This window comes from Camponotus vicinus, unplaced genomic scaffold (genome assembly GCF_025532165.1).
Source record: "Camponotus vicinus isolate PSW18456_S1 unplaced genomic scaffold, iyCamVici1.0 SCAF_2, whole genome shotgun sequence".
Taxonomy (NCBI): Eukaryota; Metazoa; Arthropoda; class Insecta; order Hymenoptera; family Formicidae; genus Camponotus; species Camponotus vicinus.
The window spans coordinates 21525121-21542747 of record NW_028141956.1 but is presented as its reverse complement, the minus strand read 5'-3'; the positions used below and the strand labels follow the sequence as shown (position 1 = coordinate 21542747).

The window sequence follows — 17627 nt, the reverse complement described above, 5'->3', positions numbered from 1 at the left end:
TGTTTCTTTTCTATTCAAGAAAATTAAATCTTAAATCATAAGAATATATTTTTCTTGATTGAACTATATAAAATGGCTTCATTCAAGTAAGCAATTATTCAAGCAATTATATTTTTCTTTAATTAACGCAATATAATTTCATTTCAAGATTTTCACGTTGAAATTAAATATATTTTCAAAACAAGAATGTCCTTTTTTTCTGTGTGATGTCTGTTACACAGACAAGATGTTTTTAATACTTTTGCTTTCCACAAATATGATGTCTGTTACACAGACAAGATGTTTTTCACGTACTTATTTTTACAAGCGTAATGTTTTTAATAAATTTATTATTTATGAGATGAGGGGCCAGCTATGTCAATAGTATGCAGCATGTAACCTTAAAATACTTTTATTTTTTTTAGCAACGGTAACATATAATTTATCCGCTGACATAAGAGACAAATGCTTTTCATCAATTTTCATTTTGATAGCTGTCTCGCCTCTCGTTTTTAATGCAGATTTAAATACATAAATAGCATTAACAGTAGCTGACGAAAAACTGTTACGTTTTTTTGTTTTTAAATTATTTAAAAGAGAAAACATTCTTTCCGGATCGGCATTTGAATTTGGAAGAGATCTAATAGTACTTATAACATTTGTTAAATTGGGATATTTAGCAAGATTATTGTGTCGATTTTGTAAAATTTTTTTCCACATGCTGTTGAAATTTAATTTAGAAAAGTTTTGTTTTTCTTCCATTGTAAAATCTGATGGTAAGGCCATCCATTCCTTCTTTAAATCATCTTCATCAAAACCGCCGATAGTTTTAGCTATAAAAGAAACATCATTGAATGATGTTTCTCTATTGTTATCAAATAAACTTATATATGGTCGAAAAACTTGTAACTTTGATAAAAATATATTATTTAGAGGTAATCTTTTACGAATTTCTTCTGCAGCAGTCACATAAAATATTAAACAATTCTCTCGAACAATTGTAACAATGTTTATGTGACCTTTCAGCGTTAATTCGTTCAGATATTCCTCACATTCTGATCCCAAAATAATTTCATTAGTAGGTTTTTGATTTTCTTTTAAGGAGAATATAATATTTGGAGAAAATGGTTTTAAATATTCTTCTTTTATAAAATTTCGACAGATTTGGAAAAGAAAGTTTAAAGATTTTGGATGCAATAAATGAATCCTTGTTTCTAATGCTTGAAAAAATGCATTAAATGCATTAAAGAAATTCAAAACGTATTTTAAAAATAGAAAATAAGCTTTTATCTCTACGTTGTTCATCATAGACAATAGATATTCTCCAGAATTTGTTTTTCCGCTCACAACCATTTCAGTAAGAAAGTATTTTATTGTATCCTAAGATTCAAGAAGTCTTTCGATACATAAATAATGCGAAAGCCAGCGCGTATCACATAATTTCAATATTTTGCGATTTGTTTCTTGGAAACAAATTCACGAAAAATAGCCGTACGTTTTGGACTGCTATTGAGATAAGTAGCAATTTTTATTAGAAATTCCTCGCAATATGCAGGCATTTTAGAACATGCAGCATGCGCTGCTAATGCGGAGGAATGACATGGGCATGAAAATGTTAATAAATGTGGACATATTTCTTCTAATTTTTTTTTAAACGATAAATGTTTTCCTGTCATAACAGATGCATTGTCACATGATAAAGCTACGATATTTAAAAATGGTATCTGTAATTTCCACATTTCACATTTAAATGCCTCAAACAACTTTTCTGCGCTTGAATCTTTGGCATCAATATCGATTAATTTAACTAATTGTGAGCGAATATCTAATGTCTCTGGATCAACGTATCGAACAAGAAAAGTCATCCATTTATCATTAGTTATATCAGATGTTTCGTCAATAAAAATTGAAAATTTTGTATTCTGAATTTTATTGACGACACGATCTGTTTCAACTGGGCACAAAACATTTGTAATAATGTTTTTACATTTTGTTCGGCCCATGCTCATGCTTTTTAACACATTAGGATCTTTTCCAATATGTTGAAAAAAGTTGAGGATTTCTTTTGTAGTTTGATGCGAAATATTTTTATCAGCAATTAATGCAGTATATCGAATTTCTGCTATTTTTTTTCGCTCTTCAAACGACAAAAGTGAATCATCTGTTATGTTTATATTTTCGTTTGTATTCTTTGTTTTTGTTTTAATTTTACATATTTCTATATGTGCTTTCGATTCTGCGTGACGATAAATTTTCGATAAATCACCTCTCATGGATTTATCGCAAAATGAACAAAAAAATGAATTTATATCATGTGATACTTTGCGTAACCATGGCTTAAATAATTCAATCTCTAGCCATTGGTCTTGAAATTTATATTTTTCGGATATTTTTTTATTTGAATTTTTATTATTATTTTTATTATCAGTACTTAAAGATGAATTATTTTCTTTAATATTATTTTTATGACACGCAGAATCCGCATGTCTTAAAACATGTGTGTTGCACGAAATATTTTTATTGCATATAATACAATGATACAAGTTCTCATCAAAAGCTACTTTGCGTATCCAACATTTAATTCGATCATCGTTGAGCCAAGCATCTGAAAAGCTTCGCTTAGATTTTTTTCTTAATTCATCACACATTTTTGTGAAACAAAAAATAGGCAGAAACAAAGAATTAAAGAAGAATGAATAAAAGAAGATGAAAAATGATAGATATATAGAAATTTGAAATAATCAGAACTCACAAATCGGGATTGTGACAGTTTCTTGAACACCAAGATTTCAGAGCACGTATAAAAAAATACGTTTACTTGACAGTACAAGGCGACAAGATTATCTGATGAAAAAAAAGGCCGCGAAACAAATGAACGGTATAAAACAAATGAAACGGCATGAAACAAATGCCGAGTGTGCCTCAGTGTCTGTTCATCACGGCTCAGCACGGCGACAGATTGAACATAATGTCTCGTAAGTAAATCATTATTTATACAAAATTATTAAGAAATTTTAATGTTTCTGTTATAATTTTTTTTCTTAATAATTTTATAGAAGAGATAAATGAGGAGATGAATGCGCTGGTGCTGCAGGATGCACCTAATATGCAGCAGCTGCTGCAACAATTGTTGCAACAGCAACAATTATTTCAGCAGCAGCTGCATATATTTATGCAGCATCAGCAGCATCATCAGCAGCAGCAGCAGCAGCAGCAGCCACAGCAGCAGCAGCCACAGCAGCAGCAGCCGCAGCAGCCGCAGCCGCCGCCGCCGCCGCCGCCGCCGCCGCCGCCGTCGCAGGAAGAGCAATAGTAGGAGCAAAATGGTACATTATTTTTTATATTAAATTATATTTTATAAAATTATATACATATACATATATATATATATATATATATATATAATAATTTATTTGTTTTATTTTTCAGAAAATAAACAAAAAAAAAGAGGAGGCGGGCGGGCCCGTGCCCGCTGGTATGCGCAGCGCAGCAGGGGCAGCAGGGGCAGCAGGGGCGGCTGGGGCGTCGCGGGCGGTCGAGGAGGCGACCGAGGCCGAGGAGGCGGCCGGGGCCGAAGAGGCGGCCGGGTCCGAGGAGGCGACCGAGGCCGAGGAGGCGGCTGGGGCCGAGGAGGAACAATAATTAAAAATTATTACTATTATTAATGTAATAATAATTAAATAATAAAAAAATAATAAATAATTCATAGAATATTTATTTATCCAATATTTTCTTCCTTTTATCCTTTATTCCTAGATATTTTTTCCTCCTATACATATATCAATACAATGTGGTATAATAGGGCTCTAGGCGAAGGTCCACATAAAAAAACCTAACGCGCCATTGGTGATACCCCGTGGGTGGTGTGGAAAATCGCCACACTCGTTAAATTTTTTTATTTTATTATTTTAAATGTATATATATGGAGAAAACAAGTTCAATTATTATATTAAATAGTTTTATAATATATTTTTGTAATATAATTAGTATATATTTATATTTGTATATATATTTGTATAATATATTTATAATATATATATATATATATATATATATATATATATGTATATATATATATATGTATATATATATATGTATATATATATATATATACACATACACATACATATTATAAACATATTATACGATAAAAAAGCTGTAAGAGAAACATTGAGCGCATATCGAGATATCGAGGAGCAAGCAGCGTGTAGCGTCGCGCGTCGGCCGTCGCTTTCGTTAGTAAGAGGAAGACAGAAGACTGTATTCTGTCCTCTTCTACTATCCGAAGCTAGCCGAAGCGCCGAGCTCACACGTACGCTTACGCTCACATCCTCATTACCCCCTCCACGCCGTGTTGCATGTTGCTTGCGGCGGAGATCTGGCAGCTTTGGTTTATGTTTGGCAGCGCTAGAGGCGCTAGTACTAATCTGACCTGCTTGTCGTCGGTCGTCGCGTCGCGCGCTTTGCATCGAGTATCGCGTTCTGTTAACGCGTTTCTTTAATCGAGTGTGTAATTAATAATTAAATGCGTTAACCGTTTATTAAATTCGTACCGTAACCGTTGGTAAATTCCTCCTTTTATCAATCGTAAGTGATTAAGTGCGCGTAAATTTGTAAAAGTGTTGAAAGTGATGAAAGAAAAAGCTTCGCTTATTTGACGATGTGTCAGACTGCGTGTTGAAGAAACGACGTCTCGTCGACGACGATTATTATCGTGCAACACACTGGGCACTGCTATTTATCAGCAGTATGAAGAATCTCATTATTAAGGTAAGAATAAATGAGTGAGTGAGTGAGTGAGAGAGTGAGAGAGAGAAAGAGGGAGAGAGAGAGAGAAAGAGAGAGAGTACGGTGCATGTGTGGATACGCGTGCATAAATACACCACACACACACACACACACACACACACACACACACACACTGATTGTTACACTCATCGTGTGCAGCAATCAGCTGATCGCGTCGAGCACCCCACATGATCGCCTGTATCGGACGGTGAGTTGCGCCGACCCTGTCTACCTCTTGTACTCGTTCCGTAATTCGCAAACTATTTTATTTAATAATTTAAAAACTAAGCCTCGTAGACAATTTTGGTAAAGGGAAAATCGTCTTAGAATAGACTCGACAATTTATTTTTTTAAAGACAAACGTTTGTTCTGGATCACCCTGTATATATATATGTATTGTGACGTGACACTTGGCGGTCCGTCACAAGGATCGCGAGATCCGACCGAGAATGAATTTGGGCCCTCGTTCTCCCCTAATTTAGGGAGAGAGCGGCTATTGGAGGCGAGATTATACTCGCCTCCCGTGCGTACAAATTTATTTGTTAGCGTTAAGATTAGGCTTAAGAGCGGGCACGATGGGAAACGCTGACGGGATCTCATCCGGCTCAAAATTGAGGAAGAAGTACAGGATACAAGGAAACGGGCGAGCGGAGGCGCCGACTAAAAGGAACACGCCAAGCTAAGTATTATTATTTAATTGCGCCAATAATAAAGTCCACTTAAGACTACCGCTGCCGCCCCTGTAAACATTCACATGCCCAGCAGGTACGGGGAACAATTGAGGGGAAGGCCAACCAGCGGACGAAAACTGACACTGAGACCCGAGTCGGAGTCATCTCGGCCGGAACAGCGCTAAAGAAGAACATTATAAATAACGGCGAGTGGCTGCCGAAAATATCCCTCCTGACGGGCCTCAACGAGAGGAATTATGAAAAATCTAAGAGAAAACGGGGTGCGACAGGCACATGTACGACCTGAAGGCCGCAGGATTAAATGGGCCACACGACGATCCTGAGGGTTGCGGAAGCGCCACAGGTGGCCTAGTTACGCATTAATTCGCCGGCGTGATTCCGACGGGCCTTCCGCTCGCCACTGTTCGGCGGACCGGCGAAGGGAACGACGGCCCAAAATTATCGATCCGACACGTGGATGCCGAGAGCACGGAGAACCGCAAGGAGTCACCGGTGAGACAAGCGTCGACCCCATCTGGCCGTCTTTGTTAAATAATTCAGGTAGAATTAACTCGAACAATGTCGGTGCCGTATAGCTGCCGTCATTAAATTTATTGTGAAATTCCTTTTCTGCGTTCTCGATATTTGCGTCTTAGAGTACGAGGGCCGGCCGAAAGACTTTGTTCGAGCTTTCGTAAAATTAAGTGCCCTCTCTCCCAGTTGCGCGCCGACAGTCACTGTAAATGTTTATTTGTACAATTATTACTGTTAGCTGTAAAACTTTGTCTGTTAAAAGTACTGTAACCGAGCTCACGCACAAAGGCGATTGCGATACTCGATAGCCGGCAACTATGTCGCGGCGTCGGCTCGCATATTTCCGAGGCTCAAATCGTTTGATACTTTATTGTTATTTATGATTTTTCATGTCTAGATTCAACCGTCTATGTTAGATACGTTAGTAGTCGCTCAATTCTTTCGTTAAAGCAGTAGATCTGAATAATCGACTCGCATCTATAATCGATTCTGTTAACTGTGCGTGTGGCGAGTAGATCTACTATTGTAATTAATTATTTTAATTGCGACAGACGGATGTCATTAAAGGAGCCAAAACCGCGGTGTTCATTATTAAAAATTATTTGGGAATTCGTAGCTGCCGAAACTCTAACAAGTTTCGTTTAGCGCGGAATTCTGGGACTTTTCTTTTATGCTTTCTTCCTGCCGCGTGACACGTGATACTGCGGTGATCGCGCTCGAATGCCGGCCCGTCGCTGCCGGCTAATAATCTGATAATCAATATTATCAAATCGTTCTACATCTACGCGAGTCTGTCCGCCGTTGAAATTTATTCATATGTTAAATATATTAATTCTTGTTACTAAAATATTATGTTTTATTTGCAGCCACCTTGTATTCTCGATCCTTCCTTGTGAATTATTAAAACGGACCGCCCCTCTACCAATTTCGAGACGGGGCTAGCCGAGCGTCCGTCGCGGTTTTTCTGAGAGCTTTGCATTTTTTTCGTGTGTACTGCCGATACGTTAAATTTTATTAGAGTGGTGCGGATTCCCGCACCTGGCGCCCATATATTTTACTTTGGAGAAGAAACACTTTTCTTTTATATTAGAAGATCGCGCCGAAGGTGTGCCGTGGGCCATTATCACCGGTCATTTAATGTCATTAGCCCTTAATAAATTAACGGTCACAGTATATATATAATGTATGTGTATAAATATACAAATATGTACATATATATATTTATATACATATATATGTATATATATGTGTTAATTAAACATATTGTTCATTTATTTACAAAAATTAAATGAATTAAAGATAATAATATTTATTACCTAATATTCCTCTCTCCTTTTCTTTCTCTTTTTCTGTCTCTCTCCTTTTCTGCTTCTTTTAATAAAGCTTCTTTCTCTATTTCTCTGTCTCTCTTCTCTCTCTCTTTCTCTCCCTCTCTCTGCTTCTTTTAATAAAACTTCTTTATCTCTTTCTCTGTCTCTCTTCTTTCTCTCTCTCGTCTCTTCTATATAATTTTAAATAAAACATTTACCATAAATAATATAATTATAAATAATAATATTAAAATATTGTATACAACATAACACAACATAATTACCTCCTTTTCTTTTTCTTTCTCTTTCTCTTTTTTTGCTTCTTTTAATAAAGCTTCTTTCTCTCTTTTTCTGTCTCTCTTCTCTCCCTTTTTCTCTCCCTCTCTGCTTTTTTTAATAAAACTTCTTTATCTCTTTCTCTGTCTCTCTTTTTTCTCGTCTCTTTTATATAACTTTAAATAAAACATTTACCATAAATAACATAATTATAAATGTAACTAATAATATTAAAATATTGAATACAACATAACACAACATAATTAATAATGATAATTATAATGATATGATAATCTCTCTCCGTCCCTCCCTCTCTATATATTTATATAATACCTTACCTTGTTCTTGCTGCTCCTAAACAATACATCCAACATATTTTCCAGGTTTTTAATTCGCTTCACAATAGACTACGGTTTACCATTGAATATTCAAACAACAACAGTATAAATTTCCTGGACACAACTATCATAATCAACAATAACTATATTGAATTTAATTGGTATAGGAAACCGACTTTTTCAGGAAGATTTCTATCATTTTTCTCACACCATCCTCTGTCACATAAAAAAGGAGTTATCATTGGATTGACTGATAGAATTTTTAAACTGTCACATCCACGGTTTCATAATGAGAATTTTTCTTTTATTATTTCGACTTTATTAGGCAATGGTTATCCTATTAAATTTATTTTTCACACTATTTCTCAAAGATTAAAGTTTTTAATCTCTGACGTGAACAATAACGAAACTGCTCTCATTCAATCCTCCTCCTCTCTTATTCCTTTCTTCACCATTCCTTTTTCCTCAAGTTTTCCAAGAGGTTTTGTTTCCAACATCAAGAGTTATGCGAACAGAAGATTGGCATATACAGTCAATAACAAATTAAAATCCCTTATTAGACTGTACAAGGATCCGGTATCTAAATTCCACCACGCGAATGTCATTTATAAAATTAGTTGTTTAGACTGTGATGCTTCATATGTGGGGCAAACTAAAAGGAAGTTACTGACCAGAATTAAAGAACATCGTTCTGATATTAATAAATCTTCTGGTTCTCTCTCAGTTGTGTCTCTTCATAGATTGAACGGACATGAGTTTGATTGGGAGAATGTTTCCATTTTGGAGGAGGAACCTAGATATAAAAAGAGGCTAATTGCTGAGATGTTACATATCTCTGGTCAGAACCATGGCCTTAACATTCAGAGCAATACCGAATTCTTGGATAAGATGTATTTGCCCATTATAAAAAAATGTTCGCAGTAATTATTTGAAATTTTTTCCTTCGTTCTGTCTTCTTTCCTTCTGTGACGTTTTGTTCCTCTCCTTCCTTTCCCTTCTCTCTCTCTCCCCCTTCCCCCCCCTCTTTTTGATGTTTCGCGTTCTGTGCTATATGTGATCCCCATGTGCCTCAGTTCGACTCTGTTGATTGGAACGTTAAGTTGTGCTTAACTTGCTCTCCCTTTGTGTTCGATTTTTTGATTTGAGATCACTTTCAAATTTAGAGACCGGTATGTGATTTTATTATATTAACTTTACTCTTGCTTTATATGAATGTTTCTCTTAAGTAGTTTCCGGATTGTTTGTTAAATTATTGCTCTGTCTTGTTTTTCTTTTTTAGAGTGTCAGATTTTTAAGCTTTTACTCGCACATATTTGGACCATCAAGTTTCCAACTGGTCATCGATTTATGCATCTTTGACTGTTTTTTCTTTTGGAAATGGTCATGGACCTGTATGTGGGTTTTCCTTCCGGTTTTTTTGGAGAGGATCATCTCGTTTTTAACGGTATACTGGTGGTATGCGGTACGAGCTTTCGGGTTTTCTGTGGCGATACGTTAATGCGATGCGTTCTTTCCTTTTTTGTGATTGACGGTTTAAATTTTCCGTTATTGTACATATATTTGCTTCCGATTTTTTGACTTTGCGTTGTTCCGAAACTTATTTACATTTCTCCTATGACCGTTAATTTTAATTTTATCTTAATGTTTATTATTCTCTTTGTTAGTCGACATTGAAAAGGATCCGAATTGGATTGAAACGCGGCGTTTGTCATGTTCAAATTAAATAAACATTTTCATATGGTTATTTTATTGTAATAACCGTTTTATTATTTTTTGCATATTTCCACCATTGCGTTGGTCCTTGTAGCCTTTTAACTAATTTTTTATTGATTTTATCTAACGGACCTTTATTTCATTATAATAATTTTAATACCTTTCTCTATTTGTCTTTCCGCTTCTTTCACCCTTTTTCTCTTTAACTTTAATTTATTTTATTTTTCTTCTTTCCTTAACGTAACAATCAACCTGTCAAACTGTCGAACTGTCAAACAACACGAGTTAAGCAAGTCGCTCAGCAAATTACTATTGACGACCAATAACCAATCAGCATCGCGGAAAAGAGGCAACAATGTCAATAATATGCCTTTCTTAGAGAGGGATCTCGATATACATATATACATATATGGAGAAAGAGAGACCACCAAACTTATTTACATTAAAGATGTATACATAACTTGTCTTGCATTCATATTTTTGCAGTCATATTGCCGGCACTTTGTGCATATAGCACGGAACAGAACTACAAATCGTGAACATAGCATGTTACCCTTTGAAAAGTTTCATGGACATGGCTATGTAGTTCAATGTCCACGTTTTGTGGACATAGAGGCGCTTCAAATACGGGTTCCACCCATAGACATAGGAATAAAGGGACGGAGCTCTTGCTCGCGGGGGGGAAGCCATTGCGGGACGGTGAGACTAGGTAAATTGTGCCTAAATTTGATTGGCTGTTATTTTGCGCAAGCGCAATGATATACATAACTGCATGAACTACGTGAAGTCTAACCTAACCACGTAGAACTATAATTCAGTGAACTGAAAAACAGTCTATTTGTGCACCGAATTTACAAAAATTCAGTTAAATTTATAGTTTTGTTCTAAAAATATTAAAATGGTGTTATGCTATGTGCCTTCTTGTAAAAACAGATCAGATTGCCAAAATTGGAAGAAAAGAATAAATAGCATTCGTAATACACAAGTGTCATTTCACACGTTTGTTTTAATTTAAAATTTATTGTTTATTTGTTCATTTTGAAAATTGTTGTTTCAAATATCGTTTTCTCTTCAGTTTTCCGAAAGATGCTACAATTCGCAATTTGTGGCTCGATATTTTCGGTATTAATTCGTCACCCATTCCAAATGGTGCACGTATTTGTTCTGCTCATTTCAAACAAGAATCCTTAGATAAAAGTAATCTGTCGAAAATTCGACTTAGGCCAAATGCATTGTCTTTTAGAATCGACGAAATTCGACTTAGTCCACAAGCATCGCCCTTTAGAATCAACGAAGACAGAGCCGAAAATGAATTGTTTGATACATGTATATGTTGAAAAATTATCTATGTCTTAAAAATGTGTAATCCAATAATTTTTAAATAATTTTGAATATCTACATATATTACTTCTCGTTATTGTTATTCGCATTTTAGCCCAACCATCAACATCAAAAGAGGACAAAGCAAAAATGGTATCACCAAAACTAATTTATAATTCTCCAGAAAAGAAAAGATTGAAACAACAAATTGTAAATATGAAGAAGATTCATGCAAAAAAATTACGACCGTTTCAACAAAAGTTACGTCGATCTACTGATCAAGTGACTTCATTGAAACACGTATTACGTGTCTTAAAGGAAAAACACTTGCTAAATGAAACACAGGCCGACGTGATGAATATTTTAGGTGCGTCAAAAAGTGCAATGTTTAAACGCTTCATTAAGAAGCAAACTAATCAACCCGTGCCTAAGCAATATGAGGCAGCTTTGCCCAACCCCAACCAATTTTAGTGTATTAAAACTCCTTGGTTGTGATTTTAACAATGTTTCCTCCTTGCAGACGTCATTTCCACATCCAGTTACGAGTGACAAAATTGTAGCTTTTCTTGATCACATGCTAAAACTAGTGCGCAATACTTTTGGAGACATCCACAATTTGATTGATATAAATAATCAAAAAATACAATGGTCTCATATTTTTACTTTACATAAATTGCAGGAAAGTGAGGAAATGCACTTAGGGAATAAATTACGAAGTGCTCATGTTAACTATTTCAAACAAAAAATGAAAGTTCGATTGGCAACACAAATTTTCAGTAAGTCTGTAGCCGATTCACTTTTATTTTGTAAAGATGATTTGATGTTAAAAGAATTTGAGTCATGCAACGGAACAATTCAGTTTTTATTAAATTTTAATGACTTATTTGATATTTTAAATTCAAAAAATATGCGCCAGGCTGGACTTAAGCAAGCAATAAGTTCAGAAAATATTAATTTTATAAAAGACAAGTTAAATGAATGCAAAATGTACATATTATCATTGAAAAATAATAATGGCGAATTAGTAATTGAATCTCGGCGAAAAACTGGGTTTCTAGGTTTTCTAATTTGTATTGAAAGTGCATTCATATTGTATGAAGAGCTTTGCGAAAAAAACAAATTTTTAAAGTATTTGCCATTTTATAAATTAAGTCAAGATCATGTAGAGTTATTGTTTGGGTGCTTAAGACATCATGGAGGAGGTAATAATAATCCCACGGTGAGGCAGTTTAAAGCAGCGATGAAAAAATTCTAGTTCACTCAGACATACGGAGTTCGAATACGGGAAATTGTATACCGTTAGAGGAAATATCTATTTTACATGTTTCATCAGCCGGTAAAATCCAACAATCACAAGACATTATTAATTCCACAAGTAGATTTTCAAGATTATATGATGAATTTAATGAAAATTTCGATGAAAATAAAAACACTTTACAAACATTTTGTGATCATAATTATGTTTCCAATATTAGAGAAATAACAGAGTTTTCACATAATATTATAGAATATATTGCTGGATATATTGTTAAACAATTACAAAAAAGTTTACTTTGCGAAAATTGTTTGGCCGTATTAATAGCAAAAACAGAAAGAAATAATTTCATAAATCGCAAAAATCGTGGAGGATTAATACAACCTTCCAGTGATGTTATAAAAATTGCACGTAAATGTGAATCAGAAATTCGAAGTATCATTCATGAAAGTGAAATATTTCTGAAACGAAAATATAACGTAGAATATATGACGATTCGTTTTAAAGAAATTTATGCAAATTAATATATTCAACGAGTTAAATGATCATGTGCACGACCACCAATTAGCGATGGAAAATCATGCCGTACATTTATTGCGTACCATTATTCAAAAATATGTAAAAATTAGATTACATTACCTCGCTTTAAATAGTATAGATAAGTCTAATAGCAAACGCCATTTTTTTAATAAACTTGTACTGTTTAAAGGACAATAAAGAAATTTTTGTATCTTGATTCATAAATATTTTCATTATGTTTATTAATTTAATTTGTTTCAAAATTCATTCTTTATCCTTGATTTTAATTTCAGAATAATTATAAATTTTTATATATTTTGTTACACATTTTTGCTATTAAATCATATTACGAATATCCTTTATTCTTTTTTCATATATAGCGGTACAGACCATGCGCAGATTCGTAGCCAATAGAAAGCAGGCACATTCCCTCCCGCATTTTGGCTTCACCCCTCTCGCCTATCTCGGAACTTATGCTCGGTATCTGTATTCCTATGTCTATGGTTCCACCTAAATTAGGGGTATGGCCGCTCTCAGGCTTCTCTCTGGTGAAACCGTCACACGAAAAATGACGGCATGGCCCCTCTCAGGGCCGCTTCGACCAAACCACGGTCGTGTATACAGGTCTTGCAACTCAGGCTCTTTTTAGGTACAGTGAGTGACTCGCAATTTGAAGGAGTTTTTAGTGTTTGATTTTGCCATCATATGTCGCAGCGATCGAGTGGGAATCTCAATGAGGCAACGTGCTCATCAACAAAACTTACTGTTGCCAGTACAGTTTGTTAAAAAAAAGAAACAGTCAAAATTAAAAAACTATTAAAATAATATATTTTACGATATTGCGTTATTATTTTTTTCCTATATCTTTTTCTATAACACTTAAGAGTATCTATCACACCCTGGTGCTTCGCACGAGCGCAAGAGATATCGTTGCATATTACAAACGCACTTTTCTCTGAAATTATCAATGTTTTGTAAAAAAAGATAATATTTAGCCAATTTTTGCCATAATTATGCAGTATTTACGGAAATACGCCCCCATTTGAGTATAAAATATGCTTAATGTTTAATGATTTATTAGTCATTGGTGTATTTTTAATTCCATTGCATTTTTATCATTAGTCTATTTAATTTTACAGTTCTTATAACTTCATTAATACAGTTATATAATAAACTGAGATTAGATTACAGTGCGCTGTAACAGAGAAAAATCATTTTCTATCTCTCTCGCACCCGTGGGTGGACACCCGATCACGGCGACTCTTAAGCCCCTTGCACAATGCTAGGCAACAGGCAATAGAAATAAGGAATAGAAACTATTCACCAATATAGTATGGGGATGGAAAAATAAAACGAGATTAGACAGAATTAAAAGAAAATATGTGAAATGGATATTAGGCCTAGACAGAAGAACACCGAATTATATTCTAGTAGAAGAAACAAAAATGATAGAAATAAAAATAGAAGCAACTAGAAGAGCAATCATCTATGAAGAGAAAGCAAGGAATTCTGGAAAGAAATTAGTCGTCAAATGTATAAAAGATTTAGAAAAAGTAAGAACGAAGAAAGAAGAAGGAAAATGGGAAGCGGCAAGAGGAGATCTACTAAAAAGGATAGGAATAGATAAAGAAGAAATAAAGTGTGAGAGAGAGAGAGGAAACCAGGAGATAGTTAATACAGTATTGACAAAGATCTGGAGGAAAGAAGAAGAAGGAAGACGGAAGAAAATCAAGGAATCAAAATACAACAACGCATATGAAGGTATAATAACAGAAGACTTACCAAAGTATCTACAAGGAAAAATGAAAAAGAAGGATAGGAGTTTAATAGCAAGATACAGATGTGGAAATGAGCTAAGAGGAGGTCAATATTGGAGAGAGATAGAAGAAAGGACATGCAGAGTATGTGGACGCAGAGAGGAGAGCCTAACACATGTGTTAAAAGAATGTGAGGCGACAAGGGATAACATACAAAGTGAAGATTTTCTAAGCGAGGAAGGCAGAGGATTGGAAATAATGAGAAAGATAGAACGAGAAAGGAGAAAGCAGCAGGAAATAGGAAAAGAGACGGAAGCACAGAAAGGATTTCAAACTAAAGAGAAGCAGACGGAATTTTGAGACTGAAATATATAAAGCGATGTAAAGTAAAAGTCTTTAGGTTTAGGTTTAAGTTTTAAGTTTTTAAGTTTTTAAGTTTGCAATATTTTAAGTTTTAAGTTTTAGAGCTTTTGAATTTATGAGTTTTTGAGTTTATCTTTTTGAGCTTTTAAGTTTTTTTTTTTTGTTTTTAGTTTTTAGTTTTGGTTTTATGTTCTCAAATTTTAGGAGTTTAAAAGTTAAAGTGTAGGAAAGAAAGAAAAGTTTAAGTTTAAGTTTGTTTCATGATTTCAAGATTTTAAGGATTTAAAGATTTAAAGATACAAAGGAATAAAGACTGAGTTTAGAGTGTATAGTTTAATAGTATGATAATATGGAATAAAATAAAATGAATATGAATATAAATATAAGTATAAATACTGTAAAGATTGATGTATTGAACAGGAAGTCTATCCTAAGCCGAAAGGCAAGGATTAATGGAAAATAAATAAATAAATAATAACTATTCACCAATAATTACGCAGAACAGAAAATATTCGCCAATAGGAGCAGAGAATAGATACTATTTCTGTTTTTATTGCCTGTTGCCTAGCATTGTGCAAGGGGCTTTACGGTTAAGCGATGAACTGAAAACGGATTCAAGATGTGAGTCACCCCCACCACTAGAGTTGCAAGACCTGTATACACGACCGTGGTGTGACCAATTGTATTTCTGACAATATACTGTATTTCTACAATTATGGCTGTGTTCCGAAATTGCTGCCAGTTTACTGCCAGCACTGAAAATATATAATACACGTAACGTGCACTACAGAATTTGCAGTACTGGCAGTAATTTCGGAACACGGCCTATATTGGCTTCTCTCTGGATATTGTTAGAAATACAATTGGTCACACTGAATTATTTTGTCATGTTGACAACCCTTTTATCAACGATTGAGTTAGGCTGTGTTCCAAAATTCACTGCCAGTACTGAAAATCTATAGTGTACGTCACGTAAATTATAGATTTTTAGTACTGGCAGGAATTTTGGAACGCAGCCTTAATCGGAGTTTGGTCGAAGCGGCCCTCAGGCTTCTCCCTGCTAGTAGCCCTCGAGCTGAGTAGGGATGTGTAATGTTGTGTCAACAATTATGGGAATTGGAACGCACTTTGGTCCATATTCTGAATCCTCTTTTATCGATAAAAGTGCCTCTAAAAGTGGCTTATAGCCAATCAGAAGGCTTATAAGCCACTTTTAGAGACACTTTTATCGATAAAAGAGGATTCAGAATATGGACCTTTGTGTCACTGTGTGCGCGAAAGTGTCTAGGGATATTGTAATTGGAAAGCACCCTCTGCCAGCAGATTTGATATTAGCGTGGGTAAAAATGAACTGCACATGCGCGGACTTGGTAGGTAACCACGGTCTTACATACAGGTCTGGAAACTCCGGTGGTGGGGGAGGTCTCACTTAGGCCGGTATTCATAGTCCGTTCTTATATTTAAGATCGTCTTAAGAACCCATTCAACCAATCAATGACCGCATTGCAGCTATTTGATTGGTTGAATGGATTCTTAAGACGATCTCAAATATAAGAACGGACTATGAATACCGGCCTTAGTGTGTCCGTTTTTCGGGAGTTCACGGCTTGCCTGCTAGGTTCGCTACGATCTAGAAGTCGCATTTTAGACGTATGTTAAGCCTACGGCACACGGTACAATTTTTCGTACTGGATTTGATAAGATTTGGTAAAATATTAGAAATGCTGCATTCTGATTGGTGAATTTTTAGTATTTTACTAAATCTTATCAAATCCAGTACGAAAAATCGTACCGTGTGCCGTCGGCTTAAAGCAGACTACGAGAAAGAACGACTACTGCCATCTATCTCTGTCTCTCTCGCTCGCATTGCGACTTCTAGATCGCAGCGAACCTAGCAGGCAAGCCGTGAACTCCCGAAAAACGGACACACCACGGTCTTACATACAGGTCTGGAAACTCAGGCCTTTTTTAGTGGTGGGGGAGGTCTCACTTAAGGTGAAAGCACATAAAATTGCATAGGCGCATAACCATAAGCATAAGGAAATTGATTGGTCCACAAATATATGCATAAGAAAATGAACCAATCAATTTTCTTATGCTTATGGTTATGTGCTCCTGCAATTTTATGTGCTTCCACCTTTAGTGTGTCCGTTTTTCGACTAGAAGTCGCAATACGAGCGAGAGAGACAGAGATAGACGGCAGTAGTCGTTCTCTCTCTAACATACGTCTAAATGCGACTTCTAGATCGCAGCGAACCTAGCAGGCAAACTGTGAACTCCCGAAAAACGGACACACTAAAGCCGACGGCACACGGTACGATTTTTCATACTGGATTTGATAAGATTTAGTAAAATACTAAAAATGCACCAATCAGAATGCAGCATTTCTAATATTTTACTAAATCTTATCAAATCCAGTACGAAAAATTGTACCGTGTGCCGTAGGCTTAAGTGAGACCTCCCCCACCACCGGAGTTTCCAGACCTGTATGTAAGACCGTGGGACACACTAAGTGAGACCTCCCCCACCACTAAAAAAGGCCTGAGTTTCCAGACCTGTATGTAAAGGCTTTCGCACATGAAATTCCATAAGCACGTAAGACATAAGCGTAAGGAAATCGACCAATGTATACAAAAATGTATACAAAATTGAAATAAAAACTGAAACTCCTATTTTTTATTTTATCCATTTGAAAGTAATTTTAATGAATTATTGAGATTTTTGCGATTAAAATGATATCAAACACGACGTAAATCGGATAATTTTTAATTGGTCTGATAATAAAAATTTTGATTATATATTTA

The 17627-nt window shown here is 35.2% G+C and overlaps 1 protein-coding gene, 1 long non-coding RNA gene and 1 pseudogene across 3 annotated transcripts in view; all 3 read left to right on the top strand.

Moving 5' to 3' along the window:
• LOC145967378 (uncharacterized) overlaps positions 1-17627 on the top strand; it is a 102654-nt pseudogene that overhangs the window by 42365 nt on the left and 42662 nt on the right. The window lies entirely within an intron of this gene.
• Positions 8773-9640, top strand: LOC145967078 (uncharacterized). The gene is made up of 2 exons (XR_014437287.1): positions 8773-9065; positions 9176-9640. It is a non-coding gene; the product is annotated as an uncharacterized LOC145967078 (long non-coding RNA).
• Positions 10156-12870, top strand: LOC145967188 (uncharacterized). Its single transcript, XM_083091841.1, has 3 exons — positions 10156-10318; positions 11045-11296; positions 11450-12870. The coding sequence occupies exons 1-3, from the start codon at positions 10156-10158 to the stop codon at positions 11476-11478; spliced, it is 444 nt and encodes a 147-aa protein (XP_082947967.1). The 3' UTR covers positions 11479-12870.

Coding starts and splice junctions, on each gene's coding strand:
- LOC145967188 (XM_083091841.1), top strand. CDS start 10,156: ATGTTACCCTTTGAAAAGTTTCATGGACATGGCTATGTAGTTCAATGT. Junction 10,319..11,044: donor TTGCGGGACGGTGAGACTAG/GTAAATTGTGCC, acceptor TTCGCATTTTAG/CCCAACCATCAACATCAAAA. Junction 11,297..11,449: donor CGACGTGATGAATATTTTAG/GTGCGTCAAAAA, acceptor TCCTCCTTGCAG/ACGTCATTTCCACATCCAGT.